The sequence below is a fragment of the Camelus dromedarius genome, chromosome 14 (genome assembly GCF_036321535.1).
Source record: "Camelus dromedarius isolate mCamDro1 chromosome 14, mCamDro1.pat, whole genome shotgun sequence".
NCBI classification, from domain to species: domain Eukaryota; kingdom Metazoa; phylum Chordata; class Mammalia; order Artiodactyla; family Camelidae; genus Camelus; species Camelus dromedarius.
The window spans coordinates 48,373,756-48,397,766 of NC_087449.1; the positions used below are offsets into that span (position 1 = coordinate 48,373,756).

The 24,011-nt window shown below is 37.9% G+C and overlaps 2 protein-coding genes across 13 annotated transcripts in view; one reads left to right on the forward strand and one right to left on the reverse strand.

Annotated features, from left to right (window-relative positions):
- Positions 1–10,553, reverse strand: part of RBBP4 (RB binding protein 4, chromatin remodeling factor) — an 18,368-nt gene extending 7,815 nt beyond the window's left edge. Inside the window, exons 1-3 of one of the 2 annotated variants that reach the window (XM_031464644.2) lie at positions 10,402–10,553; positions 9,689–9,836; positions 6,480–6,625 (exon numbers count right to left, since the gene is read on the reverse strand). In XM_031464644.2, the coding sequence (XP_031320504.1) occupies positions 6,480–6,625; positions 9,689–9,836; positions 10,402–10,417 (310 nt within the window). In that variant the 5' untranslated portion in view covers positions 10,418–10,553. The remainder of the gene's footprint in view (positions 1–6,479; positions 6,626–9,688; positions 9,837–10,401) is intronic. The other variant, XM_031464645.2, reaches the window with a different exon arrangement.
- A 237-nt stretch (positions 10,554–10,790) lies between these two features.
- Positions 10,791–23,743, forward strand: ZBTB8OS (zinc finger and BTB domain containing 8 opposite strand). 11 transcript variants are annotated; one of them, XM_031464635.2, is made up of 7 exons: positions 10,791–11,078; positions 18,221–18,245; positions 18,467–18,640; positions 19,005–19,087; positions 20,024–20,076; positions 21,671–21,707; positions 23,088–23,743. In XM_031464635.2, the coding sequence occupies exons 3-7, from the start codon at positions 18,505–18,507 to the stop codon at positions 23,172–23,174; spliced, it is 396 nt and encodes a 131-aa protein (XP_031320495.1). In that variant the 5' UTR covers positions 10,791–11,078; positions 18,221–18,245; positions 18,467–18,504; the 3' UTR covers positions 23,175–23,743. The 11 variants fall into 11 exon arrangements, with proteins under 11 accessions (XP_031320495.1, XP_031320492.1, XP_031320498.1 ...); XM_031464632.2 differs by having other exon boundaries at positions 10,793–11,114; positions 18,519–18,640; XM_031464638.2 differs by having other exon boundaries at positions 10,793–11,078; positions 18,519–18,640.
- Positions 23,744–24,011: the final 268 nt, after the last annotated feature.

A 24,011-nucleotide genomic window follows, 5' to 3' on the forward strand; every position in this document is an offset into this window, starting at 1 on the left:
CACTTATACTTGCCAACCAGTGTCCTAGGTTGAAATAAACCAAGTAAGCAAGGACTAGACAAAACCACTTTTTATTCAGATTTGACTACTGAGCGCACTTACAGAGTTCTCCCAAGTACCATTATAAAATGTGTAACAATGTAATTGGTGATTATGTAAATCCTGGCAAAGCAATATATAAACAAAGGTAGTTAATGATTAGTCAAAGAATTATAGAAAGCAGAATGATGAGGTACCTAGGAGTCAGACCTTGGCCTGACTCTGCCACTTAGTATCTTGGTGATTTGGTGAAGGCTTTCAATTTCTGAGCCTCAAACACCTTATCCATAAAACAAAGTTGTGAGAGTAACTTGTAGATGAAAATGCTGTCAACAGCACTGTTACACAAGTGTTATACTTTGAAGGACAAAAATCTTTTCAAAAAGCAGAGATGTAGTTGGGTAATAAGGCTGGCAGATTAGAGAACTTTTAACCTCAAAATAACTTTGTAAGTTGAAAAGCAGTGTTTCAAATAAGTTAAAAACCTAAAGTTCAAAATAGAATCTAAAAGGGAAAATAACCACATTAAACAAAAACATCCCCCCAGAATTCTAGACCACAAGCATCTATAATGTAAAAAAAGAAGGCAAGATATGGTATGTGATCTCAAAAATCTTTTAGTCCTGACACAGGGAGATAAGCACACAAGGATGACTATGACGACGACGACGACAACAACAACAACAACAAATGCCAGAAAAGTGGTATCAACAAGGGAAGAGCAATAGCTGCCATGGAGCCCACAGAAAGGGGGTACTCGTTACACAATGTGGGGGGGTTATTCAGGCATCAGCTATATACTAAACAGAGGGTCGCCCGAACAGCAGTTAAGGCACAGTATTAAGAAATTAGCTTAGAATTGAGGTTTATGAAGACAAGTATTTATTTGAAAAATAATTAGGGATTTCCCAAGTTGAAGCTGATATGCAAAAGGCCAAATTTGAAGTAAGAAAGATTAAGCTATCAATGTACAATAAACTGAATTAATATCAAATTCTAATTATATTCCTATTTTGTTTGCTTTTCTCCATGTAAAACACTATTTAAAAAGACTTGAGATATAATATAATAGAGTAAAAAATTTTTTGATGAATTTTTACATATGCATACATCAGGGGACCTACCACCCAGATAAAAATATGGAACATTTGCAGTCTCCACCCCTCTCCGCTGGGTGCTACCGTATCCTTCCCAATCAATACTATCCCAAACTAGACAACCAGTATTGTGATCTCTACTACCATGCCACTTTTTGAGACCATAAACATTTTCATACTAAAAAGAACAAGTGCTAACATCTTGAGTCAAATACTCAATTATTTCATGATTTAGTAAGTTTATTATACATAGTTCAGACAAAAGACTACAGATTTAAAAACAAAACCAATTCCCCAAATAAGTTGCTGAAAACAAACTTGTTGATATTTGAAGATCTTGGTAAGAGTCTGAAGTAAAATTTTAAACCTCACCTATTTCCAGGGCTTAAAATGTGACTGTAGCCAAGCTGAATCTAACATAAACACACAAACTCTTTTTAATGTCAAAACAGGCCTAAACCAGTTTTTAGTTCTTTCACGTTGAAAGATCAATGATCTTTGGAAGCTGTCTGCCACCAATTACCTCAAGCCAAATGGAGTCAAGCAGATGGTAATCAATTACAAAAGTTCAATCTGAGCGTTCAGGACATTTCATCTGAGGACAAGGAGAGACTGGGAAGCTCAGAACCATCCAAGAAACTACTTTCACCCTTGTTGAGACCATATGGAGAGAACACCTGACCACCTTTGTGCTAAGCACTAAGCTTATCCAGTGATCTGAGGATAATTTGGAGGAAGAAGGAGAGGTAAAAGGAAGAGAAAAGAAGGAATGGGAGGCGATATGCTATGTAATTTTAGGGCAAGTTACAAAACAATTATGAGTATCAGTTTCCTTGAGAGGATAACACAGGGTGATTTACATAGTCAAACAAATATATCATACATATTATTACTAGTATTTTTAATAGTTTCTCTATTATTAAGCATTAGTAAGGGGGATAAAGGTATTACCAGAACATAAAAGCAGCCCACAGGCGCCAGGACATTTTCAAGTCTAGCCACAAAAGGTCATAGTGGGCGGTGGCCCAATTCCTGGGAATCCCAGCCCCTTTACCAGGGTGGTTGGAATGGTCCTCCCACTTGTTAGTATATGAAGCTACCAAGCCCATAAAAACGTGGCTACCCTTTTTGCTCAACAAAAAAACCATAAAAGCAAACTGGTTTGATGCCACTCAAAAAATGCAGTTACTAGAAAAAGATTGGAGTGTCCATGTTAAATGATGCCACTTTAAAAACCAGCGAAAACATATGTGGAATCTAAAAAATAATACAAATGAATACACAAAACAGAAAGACTCACAGACATAGAAAACAAACTTATGGTTCACACAGGGGAGGGGGGGGGACGGGGTGGTGGTGGGGAACAAACTAGGAGTATGGGATTAACACATAAAAAACTATAATATGTAAAACAGATAATCAACAAGGACTTACTATACAGCATAGAGGATTATAACCAATATCTTGTAATGAAGAAAAAAACAAACCTCCCAACAATTCACTATGTTGTACACCTAGAACTAACACACTATTGCAAATCAACTATACTTAAAACAACAAAACCAAACAGTGAAGAAAATGGAATAGTCAGCAAATGACAGAAAAAAAAACCACAAAAAAAAACCCGTTAACCACTCAGAAAAGCTTGGATTCCTATTCTTTATGTAAATCTAAAACAAATACCAGAAGGATTAAAGTTTTAATGGTCAAAATATAAAAGTACCAGAAAACAACAGCTAGCTTTAAAATTCTTGGAATGACGAGGGCCTTTCAACAGAATGACAAAATCTGAAGAACAGAGGAAAAGTTGGATAATTAAAAAGTTACCACTTCTAAACTAGAACAAATAATCTTAAAATTTATGTGATATCACAAAAAGACTCAGAATTGACAAATACTGAAGAAAAAGAATGAAGCAGGAGGAATAATCCTCCCAGACTCCAGACAATATTAAAGAGCGACAGTAATCAAAACAGTGTGGTACTGGCACAAAAACAGACAGATCAATGGCACAGATTAGAGAGCTCAGAAATAAACCCACACCCCTATGGTCAGTTAATCTTTGACAAAGTAGGCAAGAATATAAAGTGGAGAAAAGACAGCCTCTTCAGCAAGTCGTGTTCAAAAACCGGACAGCTACATGTAAACCAATGAAGTGAGAACATTCCCTCACACCATACACAAAAATAAACTCAAAATGGCTTAAAGATTTAAACATAAGACAAGACACTATAAACCTGGAAGAAAACATAGGCAAAACATTCTCCAACGTAATTCTTAGCAATAATCTCCTAGGGCAGTCTACTGTGGCAACAGAAATAAAAGCAAAAATAAACAAATGGGACTTAATTAAACTTATAAGCTTTTGTACACTAAAGGAAACTATAAATAAAAAGACAACTTATGGAAAATATTCGCAAATGATGCATTTCCAGCATATACAAATAGCTCATACAACAACAACAAAATAACCTAATAAAAAAATGAGCAGAAGACCTAAATAGACATTTATTTCTCCAATGAAGACAGACAAAAAGCCAATAGGCACATGAAAAAATGCTCAATATCATTAACTATTAGAGAGAGATGCAAATCAAAACTACACAATCACTTCACACCACTCAGAATGGCCATCATTAAAAAGTCCACAGACAATAAATGCTGGAGAGGGTGTGGAGAAAATGGAACCCTCCTATACTGCTGGTGGGAATGTAGTTTGGTGCAGCCATTATGGGAAACAGTAGGCAGATTCCTTAAAAAACTAAAAATAGACTTACCCTATGATCCAGCAATCCCACTTCTGGGCATATATCCAGAGGCAACTCTAATTCATAAAGATACATGCACCCCAATGTTCACAGCAGCACTATTTATAACAGCCAAAACATGGAAGCAACCTAAATGTCCACTGACAGATGACCGGATATATATACACAATGGAATATTGACCTGGAGATTGTCATACTAGATGAAGAAAGCCAGAAAGAGAAAGAAAAATACTGTATGATATCACCTATATGTGGAATCTATAAAAAACAAAAGAGACAAATGAGCTTATTTACACAACAGAAACAGACTCACAGACATAGCAAACAAAATTATGATTACAGGGGGGTGGCTAGGGGGGTGATAGATAAATTGGGGAGTTTGGGATTTGCAGATAGTAACTACAATACATAAAATAGATAAACAGCGAAGTCCCACTGTATAGCATAGGGAACTATATCTAATATCTTGTAATAACCTATAATGAAAAAGAATATGGGAAGGAATATACACATATGGATAAATGAATCACTATGCTGTACACCTAGAAATTAACACACCATTGTAAACTGACTATACGTCAATAAAAATGTAAATTCACAGCTTCTACCAACAGGACTTAAGATTATAAAATAAAATGAGGAAACGTTATCTACAACCTTAATAAGTTAGGGATAACTTACCTTATACATAGAGATAACCCAAGAGCAAAACATGAACAAAAAACATGAATAGTCAGCTTAAGAGAGACAGACAAGAGACAAATATTTTTTAAGTAAGTCCAACATCCCAAATAACTTAAAAAGCAAAGTAAAATAAGAATGTAGTATTAGGTCTAATGTTGGCAAAGGCGTGGAGAAACAGACATCAATACATCTGCTATTGCTGAAATTCTAAGTTTTTTTGGAGAACAACTTAGCGGCATTATAGTTGAAAATGTTCTTGCCATTTGATCAGCATTCCACTTAAAAAATTATTCTACAGCAAAACTATGCAAGATGATGTGTAGAACTGTTTTTGAAACCAGAAGATTAGAAATCACTTAAATGTCAATAAATAAGGGATGATTAATTGTGGCATAGTATACAGCCACCAACAGGAGACAGGTCTCCATATGTTCACATAGAAAGATGTCCAAGATACATCAGGCTGGAAGAGCATATTCTATGCTGTATCCCAGTACCAACAAAAATGCCTGGTATATAGTAAGTACTCAACATATCTGTTGTATAAGTGATCCAATAAATGAGATAGATAAGTCATTCAGAAAACTACCAATTTAATGGTGATCCATAAAAGACAGACATATGGGGGGGGCAGGAATTCAGTTTTGTATTTGCTTTTTTGATTTTTAAAAATAATTGTATCACCAGTTGGAGTATTTGCTTTGTGCCTAAATAACCAAAAATCCTATTTAAAGATAATTTATCTTCACTTAGTAAAAAGGAAACAGGCTCAGAGAAGCTAAATGATTTATCTCCAAACGACACAGCTGGTGAGTAGCACACGGGGTCTCAAGCCCTAGTCTTTTATTCTTAAATTTTGGTGTTTTTCCTCTTCCATCACTGATGCCTACCCAGAGAATAACTTTGTAGTAACCACATCCTATAGTTCACACACTTGGGTCAGTGACATAGAATTATGTTTGTTGACCTTTATCCTAAGAGCTTACTTTGCATTCTGCATCACCCTAAGCTAAATATGGAATGATTAAAAGATTAACCACACGCTATAATCCTGGCAAAAAACTGGAGCCCAAAATAACTTTGATAAAAGAATGGATTCTGCTCATCAGGAGAAATGTATGATAAAAAACATTAACCATTCATTTTTTTTAGAGCACAAATCTCAATACTGAGAGCCTATCTGTCCTCTACCTCTTGGTTATAATTTGAGCTCAAGGACAACAATAAAAGAAACTCACTCATTTCCACCTCTTCTGAAAGGGAAAAAATATTTCAGGAACAGTCAAACCCTTTGGTTCTCTCCTAAAAATAGGGTATAATTACTCATTTAATTTTTATATACTATAAAGCAAATGCCATGGTTAAGTCAATTTTACCACTTAAACCTGGAATGGGTAATTTAAGCCAGTGTTTCTCAATCTTTTTTGTTTTTTCATTATTGCCCCTCTAAGAAACCTTGTAAGACATTTTTCCTGACACGCTGATGAAACTGTAATACCACAGATATCCTGTATATTTGTCTATGTTCATCTGTGCTTTCAATAATTCAAAGAATGTTTTCAACCCCCCAGGGGCAGTATCACCCATGTTGAGAATGCATCATGCACAGCAATAATATATGGTGGGTTGGATTTTTGCTCTAAATTCTAGAAATTTCTCCACCATCAAATTTAGTCAAGGAAGGTTTATAGAAAAGGTACAGAACCAAGTATGTGTTAAGTATGTATTGACACTTAATGTATACACTGCCAACTCAGGCTTTCCAAAGCTTAGTATCTTGTTTTTAACTGGAGAGGCTACTTTATCAAACTATACACACTTTACACAATAATTCAAAGATATGAAAATATCACCCATATATCATTCCTTCTTTCACCTATAAGATTCCTACCTCCTTTTTCACTGTCGTAGTGTGAAGCATCAAACTGAGCATCATCATTAGGGAGCTGCACGCTGGCTATCACAAGGTGGTTCTGTTCATCCGATGTGTGTGTCCCCAGGACAAGTCGATGAATACTGAAATCTTTCCCTTCTGGTCTGTAACAGCAATATATGGTCACTATTCAAATTAGTAACACTAAAGGAGATTATGAAGTCAGTCACATAAATGTATGCAAAAGGCACTATTCTAACCAGGTTTTGAAGAAAAAGTCATTAAAAGCCACATTTCTTACTTTCAATGTATATTCCATGGAGCTGAGTATAAGGACTACATAGCACTTACTTTTTTAAGTATTTTTTAACTTGGCCAAAAGTTTACAATTACTTTTGGGGAAAAGTGTAATAAATGGAATAAAATATGAATTAACGACTCACCCTTTACAATGGATTGGAAGGAAAGAAAACAATTGTGGGTATATTAACATTTTAGGTTACTTCATTAGATCAACTTCATTAAAAGGGAAAGGAAATAACATCAGGTAAAGTAACTGTTCAAATACTATGAGAGCACAAAGATGATTAAGATGGGATTCCTGTCCTCAAAAAACCTGGGACAATTAGACAGTCTTATACACAGATGGTTAGAATACAAGTCAATATACACTTCATGAAAGATACCCAAGAGTATGGAAGTTTAAGTAAGAAAGGTTACTTCTGGAATGAAGAAATGTTCTTGAAAGAAGTGACACTTGAGTAGATCTCAAAATAAGAGATAAAACCCAAGGGAGGGTGACAAGGGCTTTGGAAGACAGTATTCCAAGAAAACTGAACTGAGCAAAGGAGAACGTTAAGCATGTCAAGCACTTTACATACTGTGTATCATTTAAACACCGTAACAAAACATGAAGTACTATTCTAATTTAAAGATGGCTTGGGAAAATTAAGCAATTTGCCTGAAATCACACAACTACTAAGAAAAAGAACTAGGACTGAAGTCCAAATCTGATTTTGAATGTGGGAAAACATACTGGGAGAGAAGGCTAGAAAGCAGATTAAAAGTAGACTCTAAGGTACTGAATGCCAGCTTAAGGCACTGTATACTGCAGAATGAAGAACCAAGAAAAATTTCTAAGAGACAGCATGATTTGTGTTAACACAGAAGGATTAATTTAACAGAGGTTCTTCAACAAGTGTGGCATCAGAAACAGCAGCATTAGCATCATCTGGGAACTTCATGCAAATTCTAGATCTCCTACAGACCTACTGAACCAGATACTGGGGGGGGGGGGGGTGCAGAGCTCAACAATCTGTTTTACAATCCCTCCAGCTGATTACAATGAATGTTAAAATCTGAGAATCCTTGGCCTAGATGGGAAAGATGCTGCATAGGTTAAATTGATCAGGGCTTACAAATGGCCTGACAAGTGGATAAAGGGGAAAAACCTACTAAGTGTAAAACCAAAGTCAACTATGATAAAGGGAACTGGAAACAATAGAAGAAAGTTGGGGTGGGACCTTCAGGGAAAACTGTACTTAGTCTGGAACATGTCCTGTTGGGGAAGCCAATAAGATACTCCGAAGACACAGAGGTAATAGACATCTATATCGTAAGTAAGAAAAGTAGTGGAAAGAAAAGAGGGCTGTCATAAAATTGGGAATGCGTTTAGAAAATTAAACAAAGAACCAGAGGAAGTGAGGGAGGGAAGAAGAGTATTATAAAACTACAACCGTGTGTTTTTTCGTTAGAAAAAGAAAACAAATACCAAAAAAAGAACACATAAAAAACAAAACAAAACAAAAAAACACTAGACATTAGGGATGGCAAAAAACCAGAAAACATTGTTATATGAGTAGAAAAGCAAAAGGAAGGATATTTGGACCAATGTCTAACAATCCAGAAAAGTTTATTTACCTAAATCTGTTAAAAGCAGAAAGTTACTAAGACAGTAGAGACTGCAGCCTTGGGGGAACTTAGTCTTATTCACTGCTTTCCAAACTTAGCTAATCACATTATATGCAAAGTTTTTTAAAAACATGGGTTCCAGAATGATTTTGTAGGTATGGAGTGGCCTGTATTTGGGATCCACTGATCCAATATAATTTAGCACATAACCACAGTAAATCTGGAGCTATTTCTCAATTATTCTACCACAAGTTCTTAAATGGTTTGAACTACTACTGAGAACCCCTGACAGAAATTACTCCACTTATCCTGAAGTAATTCTGATGATCAGCTGAATATGGGAACTCCTGGTCATGATAAAGCAGCTTCCAACTTTAAACTTCTAAATATTAACTAAAATTAACTAAAATCTTATGACAGGTTTCCCCATTTTTTAAAATGCCACTGTGAAGGTAGCGGGCTCACTCTTATCAATAACATTTATATAAATTCCTATTACTTGTTGAGCTGAACCATAGCCTAATAGCCACATTTTGCAAATATCTTGACTTCTAAAGACCTGAGTTTTGAAAGAATTTACTTTAATACACATATAATTTTTAAATGTTATTCTGACTAGCGGAGTTTTTTTTTTCTCTCTCCCTTAAGGGAGGTACTGGGAATTGAACCCAGGACCTTGTGCACACCAAGCGTGCATTCTACCACTGAGCTACTCCCTCCACAACGAAGTTTTGTAACAGAAAATTCACTATTCCCATAGGCATACTGGTTTTGCTAAAATTTTGTATTATGTAAATTAACCTTCACCTTTCACTGTCACTTCCTGAAAGCCTTTCCTGATACTCTAAGTTGAAGTAATTTTTCCTATCTCGGATCATTTTATCTTTGCTACTTTTATAATTATACCGGCCTCTTCAACTAAACTTGAAGGCACGTACCCTGTTACACTCGTCTTTGTATTAACCAGGTACTATCAATGACTGTGAGATTCAAATGTCTTGTTTAAAGAACTGGGCTCATCATAATACTTTCTGAAAGCTAAAAAACGTTACATTATTATTTGGTCAACTAGTTATAACATGACTACTCAATTCACTATCAGGAAAAGAAAACAGCAACATGTTCTCTCTTATCAGGCAAATTAACAAAATAGTTTCACACTTTGCCTTACTTTTTGACCTAGAAAAAAAATGTCACCAATAGGTTTTGATCACGTGCCCTCCACGGGTGACTGGAGAGAAGAAAACAGGGAAAAATCAATGCGAGAAATCTACAATGAGGACACAACAAAATAACGTTCAAGTAACTCCTATCACCTGGTTACATCTGGAAGCCACTGTGCAGTTAGGCTGGGCCACTCCAGAGCATGGGTCATCACCAAATCGTAAAGAAAAGGGGTGTTCTTTTTCCATATTTTGTACTCTTCGTTGATCACACGTTCCTCTACTGCGTCATCAAAGGCTGCTAAAAAATTAGAAACAAATTAAATTAGCGAACACAAATGGAAACCGAGTAAACACTTCCAAAGCTACCGGCATGGCTCCCGAGCCCTGATTCTGAAATGGAGAGCTGTCTAAATCTGCCAGAGGCGCAAGCAGCAACGCCGCTCTCCAGCTCCGCCGGGTCGGAACGGCTCGGGTCATCCCGGCCAGACTCCCTGTTAGCCGCTCGGGCGACGGCGCCGGGCGTCGGGAGCACGCAACCGACGAGGAGGTTCCAGCACCGACCCCTGCGAGGAGCGAGCGCTGCAGGGAGAACCCGGAGAGGCGGGTAGACCGACAGCGAGCGCGGGGAGGGACCAAACGCCCGCCGGGGCCCCCACCGCCAGCCTCACGCAGCTGCGCCGGGCCTCTGCTCCCGAGCAGCTGGCGCGCCGTTAGCCCGCCCCGCGGGGCGATTTCTCCTCACGCCTGCGATGGCGGGGACGGCACTCAGCAGAGTCCGGCCTTCCCTCACTGTTAGGCCGTGTCGAGGCCGCAGCGCAAGCCTGGCACCCCTCGCTCTCTTGGGGCGACCCCAGCACCCTCACCTTCCTTGTCGGCCATGGCGGGTAGGCAAGCCGAGGGGATCCCGGGGTTGAGCGTTGCGGGAGGGGCGGGGAAGCTGCGGGCGCTCGCTGTGCGCGCGCGGCCTCTATTGTTTCCTGCTGCCCCTGCGTGAGGGCCGACTCGCGCACCTTCGCGCCAACACCGGCCAATCGGAGCGCGCCGAACGGCGAAGTGGGCGGGGAAGCCACGTTCACAGCCTATCCAGACGCGCGGAGTCGCTGGTCGCGGGGCTGAGGCGCGCGCTCCGCCCCTGCCCCCACACGGCCCCGAGCCGACTTCCTTCGATTGCGCGCGCGCGCGCGGGGTTGGTGGGAGTGCGCCCGCCCAGGGTCACGTGAGAGGTTTAATCCGCACGCTCCTGGGGGCAGCCATTTTCTTGAAGGGTGTTGAGCTACCGGCCCCTTCAAAGTAGTATTTTAGATGAGAAATCTAGGATGCTTTCGGATCTAGTTATCAACTGGGGGTAGGGGTGAAGCAGCAAGCAAAGGTCTTTATCACTCAGACCTAAAGGTTTCTAATTTAAGTATCCCTTACTCCCAGGTCGTCCAATTTAGTCATTAGAAATAACTTGATGAAGCAAGCACAGAAAATGGGGCCTTGGACTTTTAAAGATGTGCTCGAAGCGATGGGACCTAGAACGGCAGCTTTCGCGGATTAAGTACGTCCGCAAGAATGGAGTCCTGGTCCTTTAAGGGTGTGTGCTAAGGGGCGGAGTCTAGGGCGGAAGTTGTAAGTCACGGCCGAAGTCCGGCTGATGAAGGGCGGAAGTTGGGTTTGGATCCAAAGCCGCAATCATGGCGCAGGAAGGGGAAGATGTTAGAGATTACAATTTGACTGAGGAGCAGAAGGCGATCAAGGCTAAGTATCCTCCAGTCAATCGGAAGTACGAGTGTGAGTAGGTGGCTCACTTCTCTCTTTGCCCTGGTTTCCGGCTTCGCCTTCCATTTTGCCCCATAGGGTGCTTCCGGCAAATTATTATTTCGCCCTGTATTGTAGTCCCTTCTGTACTTGTATAAGGGATGCCGAAGGGAAAAACCACGTGATCTGAGAGTCGGGAAACCCAGGCTCTCACATTTACAAGTCTCTTGAAGTTTTTCTTTGTATGCCTAATCACACTTCTTTTGTGGAAATTTTACTAGTGTATTCTAAAGATAACCGCGTTTTCAAACTTGGCGGGGTTGTCGCCTCTGTGTATCTCCAGCAGTGGGATAGTTTATAGAGTGTGGCTAGGTTAGAGGACTCGGAAAGCTGTAGGTAGGGGACTTCTAACTTGGTGTTTTACCTGTATCGTGTTGTTAGTAAAAAGATCTGGTTTTGCCATTTTTGGTTTAGTAAAAAGATCTGGTTTTGCCATTTTTGGTTTAGTGAAATTAGGCAAATCACAACCTCTCTGCATTCTGTTCCTTCATGTGAGAAGTAAATGAGATAATAATAAATATGAAAGTGTAGTGCAGGCCCTGGAGTTCTATATATAAAAGTTAAGCTGTTATCCCTAAAGGTGAGTGTAGTTTGGGGGTGCACAAATCTGACTTATTTCCCTGCTTAAAATCTTTCATTAATTTCCCGGTGTCCGACTATTTGCCACAGCATACTAGGCTCTGTACTTTCTGAACCCGGCATACCTCCCTAGGTCATTTTTCTCTCACTTAACAGTTTTTAAAAGTTACTTTTAATAGGTCTTATATATGATTCAAACTTTAAGAAGTACAACAGGTATGCAGTGAAAAGTAAGTCTTTCTTTCAGCACTGATCCCCAGCCACCTAGTCTTCCTCTCCAGATCAACCATCCTTAACATTTTCTTCTCTGTACATGCAAAGACATACATTTACTTTAGTTTGTTTAACCAGTTTCTGGTTGGTGGTCATTTATGTTTATACTCTTTTGCTATTAGAAAAAATACAGCAGTGAATTACTTGTACAATCACTGTTTGGCACACATGCAAATGTGTCTGGAGAAGAAACTTCCAAAAGTTACATTGCTTTGTCAAAGGATATCTGCATTTTTAACTTCATTGATTATTGCCAAATTGCTGTCTATTGAGGTTGTGCCAGTTTACACTCTCACTAGCATTGTATGAGTGTGCCTCTTCCCTCACACCTTTACCAGTTTACTGTGTTACCATACTTTTTGGTCTTTTCCAATTTGTTAAGTGTCTTGTTAACACTAAGTGCATTTTTATTATAAGTGAGGTCGAAAATATTTTAGCATATTTGGAAGTATTCATATTTCCCCTTCTGAGATGTGTACATTCATATTTTTTAACCCATTTTTCTATTAAGTTGTTGGTCTTTTTCGGAGAAATTAATTTTTATGTAGTGAAATTTATTACCCTTTTTATAGCTTCTGGGATGTCATTCTTAGGAAGGCCTTGCCTACTCTGAGACTGTAAGATAATTCTTCCATTTTTTTTCTAGTACATTTGAAAACTAAACTTATATTGGCATATAATATACATATAGAAGAGTGCACATAAGTGAATTTTCACAAACTGGATACACCTGTATAACTAGTAACCAGATCAATAGAATATTACAGCATCCCAGATGCTCCTCGTGATGCTCCTTCTCTCTCCCTGCTTCTCCCATTAATCTGACTTCTAACATGGTAGATTAGCTTTGGCTATTTTTGCACATTATCTAAATGGAATCATACAGTGTGTATTCTTTTTGTGTTTGGCCTCTTTTGCTCATATTTGTGAGAATAATATTTTTCCTGATAGTTACAGCTTGTTCCTGTTTCTAGTATTTACGATTTTTAAAAAAATTACATTTTGACTACCTTACAGTTAGGGTAAGGTGGAAATTAAGTATCTGATATAATTATTTTCCAGATGACTTACCAGATAATATAACATTTATCAGCAGTCTGTTTTTGCCCATGTGATTGAAATGCGGTCTCTTTATTGTATACAGAATTCCCCTACCTATATTTATGTCTAGAGTTGGACTTACTAATCTGTTCCTTTTTTCTTGCTCTCTTATGTGCCAGTGCCACATTTTTTATTTATTGAGGCTTTATTGTATCTTTTAATATCTTGTAGGACAATCTCCCTCTCAGGACTTGCTTCTTTTCTGCCATTCTTGTTTTTTTCCCTCTATATGTAGATAAAAATCAACTTGCTCAGATCCATAAAAATTACTATTGGTATTCTCCCCTAGCCCCTTTGATCATTTGTTTCATCTTCTCTTCGAGGTGACTGCCCCATCCTGAGGCTCTGCAGGGGCTCCACTCTGAGTCACCGCATTAGCGTAGACTCAGGTGTGGTCAAAAGGGGCTCTATATGAATAATGAAAGACATTCCTGTCACTCAGAAAATTCCCAGGGTTTTAAGAGCTCTGTGCCAGGGACCAGGGACAAAGACCAAATATATATTTTTATTACACCACAAAGACATTAAATAAAAAGCAGCAATTAAGATGAGAGAAAGGGGGAGGGTATAGCTCAGTGGTAGAGAGTGTGCTTAGGGTACACGAAGTCATGGGTTCAATTCCCTAGTACTTCCATTAAAAATAATAATAATAATAAACCTAATTACCTACCCCACAAAAAAAATTTTTTTAAAGGAGAGAAAAATAACTTTAATTTTTTGTGCAGGAAAGACCTTTTGCTGAAAAATACTGTTAACATTTTCATGTTATGCTTCATGATTACATCTATGAAGATGACTGTACCTTTATATGAATTACATTAACCTACTTCCTAATAATTGAATCTTTGCATTCCAGGAATAAATCCCACTTGGTCATTACTGGATTCTACTTGCTAACATTTTGTGCATAATCTTGGCATGGATGTAATGTTAGTCTGTGTTTTCTTCCAGCTTCATTTTTTGCCACTGACTGCCCCCAGATCTACCCGAAGCTTCCCTGTAGCTGTTTTTCCTTCAAGACTCAGCTCAGTTGTCCTCCCATTTATTCGTTCAGCAATATTACTGAGCACCTGTTGTGTATCAGGTACTAAGTAGAAATTGGTAATAAATGGCACAAGCAGGCAGATAGAGATCATCCTTAGTCTCTTGGCACTTAAAAGTGTTAAGTCCTGTTTCCTTTGGGAATTCTTACCTGACCCTCTTAGCCGAGGTTAGTGTATCTCTTACACTGTACTATAATAGCGGTTCTCAAAGTGTGGTCTGTAGACCCCTAGGGTTACCCAGACCCTTTCAGAGGATCTGTGAAGTCAGAACTACTTTTTTATTTGGTCTTTCACTGTGTTAATATTTGCACTGGTGGTTCAAAAGCAGTAAAGGTAGAAGTCCTGGCTCCTTAGCACAAATTGAGGCAACAGCATCCAACTGTATTGTTGTCATTGTATTGTTTACCACCATGTACTTAGAATTAAAAAAAGAAAAAGTCATTTTTTACTTAAAAATATCCTTGATATCTTGATAAGAACTATTGATTTTATTACAGATAAGTACACGGCTTTTTAGTATTCTGTTTGGCAAAGCAGGAAGTAAGCTTAAAGTGTTTCTGCTGTATCTCAAAGTATTGATGATTACCGTGAGGAAAAGAACTTGTCTAATTGAGTTGTGGGCTGCTTTTTTTCATGGAACACTTTTTTCTCAAAAGAATAAAAAAAGACATACCATTGTTATTCAGACTTGGGTATTTGGCAGATATCTTCTTAAAAATAAAGTGATCTGTCACATCAAGGGAAATAACACAGTATTTGTTTGCAGTGATAAAATTCAAACTTTCAAGCGAAATCAGAATTTTGGAAAACTTGTATTTGCCATCATAAGCTTGACAGGTTCCCAGTGCTTAAAGATTTTTTTCAGGTGGAGGTTGGTGGTGCTATTAACAAACAGGTTTTTTTATAAATTCTATATGATGTGTCAACATTATTTGTAAAATTCAATGAACTAATACTTTACCCAAAACCAATGTTTAATATTATATAATCAGGCATGGATATGATCTGTTCTAAGCACAAGATAGAGCAATGGATTTTAACGTTACAGAGTGTGAAAAGTTCATTGTTACAGCTTCAGATTCTACATTGCAACTAACCCTTAAAAAATTGTCCCCTACATTGCAACTAACCTTTAAAAGACTGCCACAATTCTAGTTTGGTGTGATATCAAGAAAGACTATATACAATTTTTTTTAAAAGCTGCTAAAATATGTCTCCCTTTTTCTCCTGCATATCTGTGAGGTTAGATTTTATTTATGTACTTCAACTTAATCAACACTGCAACACGTTGAAAAGTCAGACATTAAAAATATTTGCAGACATGCTAAATGGTGCCACTTTTCTCACTAAATTTTTTGAAAATGTAGTTGTGGTTTGTAAAATGTGAAATTCATGTTCAATAAAATGGGCTTATTATTTTTAAGTGAATTGATAAGTATTTTTAAATTGTTTAAATTAAAATTTCTAGTATAGTTAATATTGCCAGATACAACCTTTATAAACAAAAGGTCTTTGGGGTCCTTAATAATTTTCAAGGAGTAAAGATTTCCTGAGACCAAAAGATCTGAGAATCACTGCCCTACAGCAATCTGTCACTGACTTTTTAAACTGTGTTTTTAATTGAGATACAGTTTACATGTAGCAAAAGTGCTCATATCTTAAGTATGAAGTCCAGTGAGTTTTGATAAACAGATACATCTGTGTAAGGAACACTCCAGTCAGGCTCTAGAACATTTCTGTCACCTCCGAAAGTTCCCTTTTGCCCCTTTCCAGTCAGTCTACCCCCTTACCTTGAGGCAAGCACTGCTCTGATTTCTCTCACCACAGCTTACTTTCGTCTGTTTTAGAGTTGCGTATAAGTGGGATCACACAGTATAGATTCTTTGATGCCTGATTTCTTCACTCGGATCAAAGATAAACACAGCTAGACATTAGAGTGGTGAATGGACTTTATTCAGTAACTGCTGGCAGTAGGGGAAAGAGCTGAGCTCCCTTTGGATCTGTGCAGAGGTGATTGGGCCTATTAAAGGGAAAATGAGGGGTGAGGGGAGAGCAGGGGCTTAGCAGACACTGAGAAGTGAAAAATCACAAAGGTTGGTCAGTAGAAATTCGTTTAAGCCCTCAGTGTTTGCTGGCTGGCAGTTATCAAGGTCAGGATTCTATCCTCCCACAGGGACCGGGAGTCCTTCCTGATGATTACATTTCAAAGGAATGGCCTCCAGTCCTTGAGAAAGACACTTTGAGTTGTAAGAGATAAATATTCACAATTGTAAGCCCTTTTTAGTAAATGCGCTAAGAAAGGGAGGTCAAGGGCTTATTGTCAGGCTGGAAAGAACAGTAAATTCTCACTCAGTGTAGAGCTTTCTCAGGCAGGCATTATAATGGTGGGGCTGGGGTGATGCTAGGAACACAGCCTCAAGCTGTTGGAAGCCACGCTAAAGTTTGGTCAGGTCTCTTAGTCCAGGGGGTTTGAATGGCGTTGTTCTGTGCTGAGAGTTCTGCAATTTTCACTTAACATTTTTAAAGACACATGTTAATGAACGTATCAGTAGTTCATGCTGCTTTATTGCTGAGTGGTGTTGCATTGTATTCCTCAGTGTGTTTATCCATTTTCTGACAGACATTGGATTTTTTATTTGGGGGAATAAAATTGCTGTGAACATTCTGATATTTCCACATACTTTGTGGCCACATACTTTCATTTCTCTAGGGTTAATACCTGTCATTTTCTTTATCTTGTTTGTCATCTCTATTAGTCATGGAGCCCCTTTGTGATTAAAATGTATTGGATCCTTGATAATATTTTTGAGTAAATTAGAGATAAGTTTGAATCTTGAATGCCACCAGAAGATGTGTTAAAATGTAAAGTGCACTAACCTGGGAGTGAGAAAATCTCAATTCTAGTCCCAACTCTGCTTCTAATCAGCAGTGTAGTCCTAAACAAGTCACATAGTCTCTGGATTTCAGGTTTCTTCTTGTAAGTGAAGGAATTCTATTAAATGATCTCTAAGACTTCTTTCCAGCCTGAATATTCTATGATCCTAAGTAGAAAGAATTGATAGAAGTCATACTAAGAGTGAAGAGTAGACTCTGAAATGTTGAGATAACAGATCAAGGGGGACCTTGCTGTTCCTGGCAGCTGTTACTTCCTGGTGTTCCCGTGAGAGTATCAGGAAAAAGCTTGTAATATATATTGTAGAGTTTACTTTCCAAAACTATTTTATTGGCCAAGGATATCATTGAGGAGTCCTTCAAATGCAAGAAACCAAGAAATGAAAAAACTTGGCTTATGTTAAAAATAAAAACCTGTTTTGTCTGGGAGTTGGCTAGCTGTTCGTGAAAAGGTGAGACAGGGAAATCTGGAATTTTCTATCTTCGATGATGTAGTTCCCAGAATTTTGATCATTTACATAGTAGATATTTAGAAAAGATACTGACTTGTTTTATTGAGGAGAAGTAACAAAGGCAGCAAATGGCATTTGTTTATTGAGAAACTACGATGTATGAGACATTTTGTAAATAACCTTAGAAGACCGTGGCCCTCCGGAAATTGTCATTCATTTAAATATAAATCTTGGCTTAAAAAAACAACTCTTTAGTATCAATATGCTAATATTATGTAACTATGAGTTCTTTTATTTAATATTAGTTCAGTTATTTAACATTAGCAGAATAACTGTAAATGCTTAGAAGAAATTTTTGAAAACAAAAAATAACCCTTAAGAAAGTAATTAGCTTTGGGGTAATGGTTAGTAAAAGGTGTGTGATCGGCCCACATTTTCTTGTTCTTCAGGGATGATGTTCTTAATAATGATCTAGAGTTATTTTCTTGTGATTTGCAAGTCAGTCTTAGTTACTTACAAGTGTTTTTCCTTCTCTCCCTCAGATTTGGATCATACAGCGGATGTCCAGTGAGTATAGCTGGAGTTTATGCCTTTGAAATCATGTGCTTAAAACAGGAAGGCTGATGTTTTAATCTTGATGTCCCTAGTTTTAATTTTTCTCTGCCTATTTTGGTTCCTTTAGAACATGAAAATGAATATTTAAAAGCACCCAGTTTGTGTCATTAAATTGATTGAGGCCTTTGGTTTTGTATTTAACATGTTGATTTTATTTTTTCTTTGCTGTCAAGTTTTCTCTCTTGCAGCAATTACATTACACAGGGCATGAATGCATTTCTTTAGGTTACATGCATGGGGAGATACTCTGGAGGAAGCATTTGAGCAGTGTGCGATGGCCATGTTTGGTTACATGACAGATACGGGGACCGTCGAGCCCCTCCAAACAGTAGAAGTGGAAACTCAAGGTAACCAGTTTATTCATAAGGAAGAAATTGTTATACAAGTGTTCAGTATTCTACATAATTTCTGTAAATGTTCACAGTAAGAACAACAAAATTGATTATGAGCTTGTTCTTTCAAGTAGCCCAAGAAATTCATTGCACTGTTAAATTCAAGCAAGTTTTTAGAGATGAGAATTATTAAACACCATACCATTGTGGGTTTTTTTTTTTTTTTAATTTTGGGGGTAAGGTAATTAGGTTTTTATTTATTTATTTATTTTAATGGAGGTACTGGGGTTGAACCCAGGACCTCGTGCGTACTAAGCAAGTGCTCTACCACTAAGCTATACCCTTCCCCCTCATTGTGGTTCTTTTTGATCCTGTGTAGGAGATGACTTACAGTCTCTTTTATTTCACTTTTTGGATGAGTGGCTTTATAAATTCAGCGCTGATGAATTCTTCATACCCCGGGTAAGCAAAAGTTTTTCTTTTTTACTGAGCAAATGGATTCTTAGTTCATATTTTAGAATAAAACTAATGATTTAAAATAGAACATGTGATGCAAAACCTAGCCACAGAGATATGTAAGATGATGATTTGCAGAAATTATAATAACCATAGGCTTTTCTTGGTTAACCTGAGTTTGCCCTTGTATATGCATTTTGCATTTAAATCTCTTATTCCAAACTTGCCACTCATCAGGATTGTATGATAAGAATGCACCTACTGTCCTCACTGTCTCCATCTGAACTTTTTATGTCTCCTAAGTTTGAGCTATATTTATATCCATCCATATGTTTCTTTTGTCCCATTTGAAATTTAGCAGTTCTGCCATCTTGGCCTAAGTTTAAAAATTGAAGCTTTTAGTTTTCCTTAATGTGAAAAAGGAGAAGCCAAATGGTGATTACTTATTGCCATCAACCTCTAGAAGGGAACGCCTCTCCAGCATCATTGTTATCTGACAAACACGGCCTTCCTTGCTTCCACAGTTCCTCCATTCTCTCCCTGCCCAGCTCCACTACGTATATTCTTCCAACTGGGTCATTTGTCCTACAGAATTCAAGTGCTTACCATATTATATAAAGATAGGCTGAGAGTTTTGTCAACTATAAATAAATAAAGTTGAAAAAAACCCAGAGTGATTGAAATCCTGTCATCCTCCTCTATGTATCTTACATAAAAATCCTTTTGACACATATTTTTAGACTGTACATTTTCAAGAATACTTCCCTTGAGTATGTAAGGAAAAAACCTTATTTCTTTGAAATATTTAGTTTGTTGTTCTGTTTCCTTTGCTTCAGAGAAGTTCTATGCTGTTATCTAGAAAAAGTGATAACTAGGCAAGTTTTAGTAGGCAATCTGGTATGAACATATATTAAAATTAAAAGAAAAATTTTTTTTCTTTAGGAAGTGAAAGTGCTTAATATTGATCAAAGAAATTTCAAATTACGGTCAATTGGGTAAGTCCTGAAAACCTTTTAAGTAGTAGGTTTAGTTTAAGTAGAAAATGTTTAGTTATATTCTTCACTGAACTCAGTGGGCAGGAAGAGAGATAGAAATGTTAAGTCAGAAGACCAATTGCAGCCAGTAGGGCTTTGCAGGTTAAGCTTTGTGAGATACCTAGGAGCAAGGGTTCACCTCAGCTTTGGAGAACCAGAAACTTGCCAGAACAAAGTTGATTTGGGTTGTTAAACCTGATGCCCAGTGTTTTGATTTTTAGCACAAAGAAGATACCATTGCTAGATGGCACAGATAACTTGCATACAGCCTAGCTTGGTGGTGGGAAACACTGGTGCATCCTTTCTTGTAGATCCTCACACCTGACTCCATTCAAACCAGTTCCTTCTATTTACACGTTGATCACTCCACCACCCAAATCTGGGTGACAGTTGTGTTCTCTCAGGGGCACCTGATCCACAGTGGGCGATCAACGTGTTAACAAGTTATACTTTTCCTTCCAGAGTCTGCAAACACTTGATTAGGCCACTTTGATTGGATTTGGTGTTTTCTAAGTTTGTTCAGTCACTTAATGATATCTTTAGGTTATTTCCATATGAAGCCATCTTTTCCGTGTTATGTTGAATTTTTAAGTTTCTTTTTGTAAAGTGATGGATAAGAAAACACGCTTGTCCAAGGTCTAAGGGTATTTTGCTAATAAATGGTTGAACAGAATTTTAAAACTTTGCTCTTCCTGCTACTGCTTCTGCTGCTGTGATCTTCAGCCATGTTAGTGTTGAAGAGAGAGAGGATACTTACCCAGGTTCTCCGAGAGTACCTTCCTAGGGCCAGGCCTTCTATGTACAGACCATGGACATTTTTTGAAAGGTTAAAAAATATAAACCAAGTTCAGACCATATTACAGAATCTAGTATTTTGCCTTTATGATGCTCAGACCTGCTTTCTCCAGTGGGAGATACTATTTAATTTGTTCTATAGCCCTGAGTTTAGTAAAACTTTTGAACATACTACTCTATTATGAACCAATATTTATTATTGTTTCATATAAACAAATTTTTTTTAGGCGGGGGAGGTAATTAGGTTTATCTATTTATTTCTTTTGGTAGAGGTACTGGGGATTGAAACCAGGACCTTGTGCATGCTAGGCATGCACTCTGCCACTGCACTATACCCTCCCGCTATGAACCAGTGTTCATTAAACAATGTTTATTGAGTCTCTACCTACGTGCACTATATGAGGACACTTTTTAAAAAAATTTTTTTAATGAAGAGAGGTAATTAGATTTATTTATTTAGTAGAGGTACTGGGAATTGAACCCAGGACCTCATGCATGCTAGGCATGCACTCTGCCACTGAGCTGTACCCTCCCGCCGAGGACCCTTTTTAAAGAGCAGCTATCAACCTTGTTGAAATGGCTAAGTCCCTCAGCAACTGAATCTGCTGACAGTTAGACTGAAATTAATAGCTCGCTCCCCCATCTGCTTTTGGCTTTCTAGTATCCTAACCACATTTATAAGGCTTATTTTAAAATATGGAAAGAGAACAAATGTTAAATTGTGGAAATCTTAAATCATGTTTTACTTTTCCTTCTCAAGGTGGGGAGAAGAATTCTCATTGTCCAAGCACCCTCAGGTATGTTTTTAAATCCAGCCACTAAAAACACCACCTTACCATAAAGTCAGTATCTATGGCAGTTAACTTGCTAGTTCTAATAAGTTGGTGTCAAGTCCTACATCTTTCTCAGACTTCTCTGACCTGTCTGGACACATGTTCAAACACCGTGATGTCACACATCGGATTTGGAGGGTTAGGAGTCAGTGCTTGGGTGATAGGGTGGTGCTTGTTATAGAAGTTATGGGGCTTAAAAGTCTTTTTGTCTTTTTGAACTTTGATATCTTCCCCTGTAATGACGGTGTTGGATTGGATGTTCTCTAAAGTACCTTCTCCCTTTTGTGCTTCTCCAGATTCTGTGTTTGCCAGCATGTATGGCTTCACTCTATACTATTCAAATCTGTTGGAATAGGAGTAGGCAATTTGTTTCTGATGTTTTACACTTTGTGGGCAGAGAACAATGCAAGGGCAACTACTCAACTCTTATGTTATGTATGGCACTAAATAGAGATAGACAATACATAAATAAATGAATGTAATTGTGTTCCAGTAGAACTTTTGACTCCCCCCTCAACCACTTAGAAATGTAAAAATTATTCTCAGTTTGCGGGGCTGTACAAAAGTGGGTGGCAGACTGGATTTGGCCTTTGATTTGTAGTTCGCTGACCCCTGTGTTTAGGCCAACGAGACCTAACTTAGTTGGAGGTGACTGGGAAATCCTGTTTGCTTCCGGTAGCTGCAGTAGCATTTCTTCAACCACAACATAATGAAATGAAGCCTGGTGAGGGGGTTCAAGGGAGAGAAGCAGAAAAAGAATAGAAATCAATAGAGGGGTAACATGTGGAGTGAAAACAAATTATTTTTGTAATATAAATGACACCGTGGAATTTTCCTTTGAACACACTATGTTTGAGGTGCCTATTAGACATCTAAATGGAGATGTTGGATAACAGTTGTTTGTAGGATGATTGTCCTTCAGAGAAGGGAATGGGCTGAGTTCCCAGGGCCCAGGTTAGAATGTAAGGAAGAAGTCTTCAGAAGGAGCCCTGAGCCAAACAGTAGGAAAGCTTTGTGTTACTGGGTTCAACCCATTTGATGAATGAAAAAGCTGATGCCCAGAGAGGTCGAACAGCTTCCATATCCAGGTACAGACAAAGCCAGGACTATAGTCTGCTCCATCTCCTAACTCCAGGTCAGTGCTTTTTCTGCTGTGCACATTTGCCTCTCATTTTTACTGGATCAGCATATAATACTATATTTATTTGGTAACTAATTGTTTCATGTGAGTCATCAGAATAATATTAAAATTTTGACTTCCTGCCAGTTGTTACTAAAGTTAATGATTCTGATTTTGATATCCTTCCCCCCCCCCCTTTTTTTTCCCTTTAACCCCAACTTTAGGGAACTGAAGTCAAAGCAATAACATATTCAGCAATGCAGGTCTATAATGAAGAGAAGCCGGAAGTTTTTGTGATAATTGACATTTAAGATACCAAAAAAAAGAGAGAGACTCCTATGAAGAACTGTTTTTTGTTTTTGTTTTTGTTTTTTTGAGAAGATACCATGATACCATGACATAAATTCTACCATATCTGTTAGTATATGGAGATCTGCAGAACAGAACTTTTTAACTTGAAGTGTGACTTTCAGAAATGGAAAATCAAGGAACAGCCTTGGTCTGTGTTACCCAAGTAATCAAATTTTAAAGGATTCTTCAGGTGACAAATACGGTTCCTCATTTATTAATTCCTTGGATAGCAGCAGGTGCCTTACAACCTGCCAGTAGAATGCAAGCCATCCAGCGTGGTCCCAGAAAGGTTCATTGATGTAAGGGCAACCTGTGTTCTTATCTGTGCAGTTTAAAAAGTAATTTGAGAACTCCTACAACCAGTCTTTTGCTTTTCATCCAAATTGGTTGAGACATATTTTCTATGTATATTAAAAGAGGTTGTGTTTTACATTGCTGTGGGACAGAGCCATCCTGTATTCCAGCTGATTTTCTTAGATGAAGTAATTATAGTTGAACAATGAAAAGACTTCTCTAGAAAGAGCCCTAATTTACTCTCACTTTTTTTTAAGCACTGATATACTGACACTTTCCTATTTTCCCGTAAGAAAAATTCGATGCATTTACAGATGGGCTCTTCTCTCTAACATGTAATTTTATATTAAAGCCAGTATATTTATACAACTAGAGAAGAAAAAAGAATTTTTAAAAATTTCTTTGGTTTTTAAGAATTACCTAAGTTCTTCATTACTAACAAGACAGGAGTCCAGGAAAATAACTTTAAAGTTATCTGAACTTTCCAAAGTAGGTAATTTTTC

Bases quoted from the DNA above. Each gene is read 5' to 3' on its own strand.
- ZBTB8OS (XM_010976066.3), top strand. From the start codon at position 11,215: ATGGCGCAGGAAGGGGAAGATGTTAGAGATTACAATTTGACTGAGGAG. The intron at 11,312-18,220 runs GTGAGTAGGTGG...TCTCTCCCTCAG, and splicing joins AGTCAATCGGAAGTACGAGT to ATTTGGATCATACAGCGGAT. The intron at 20,077-21,670 runs GTAAGTCCTGAA...TTCCTTCTCAAG, and splicing joins TTCAAATTACGGTCAATTGG to GTGGGGAGAAGAATTCTCAT.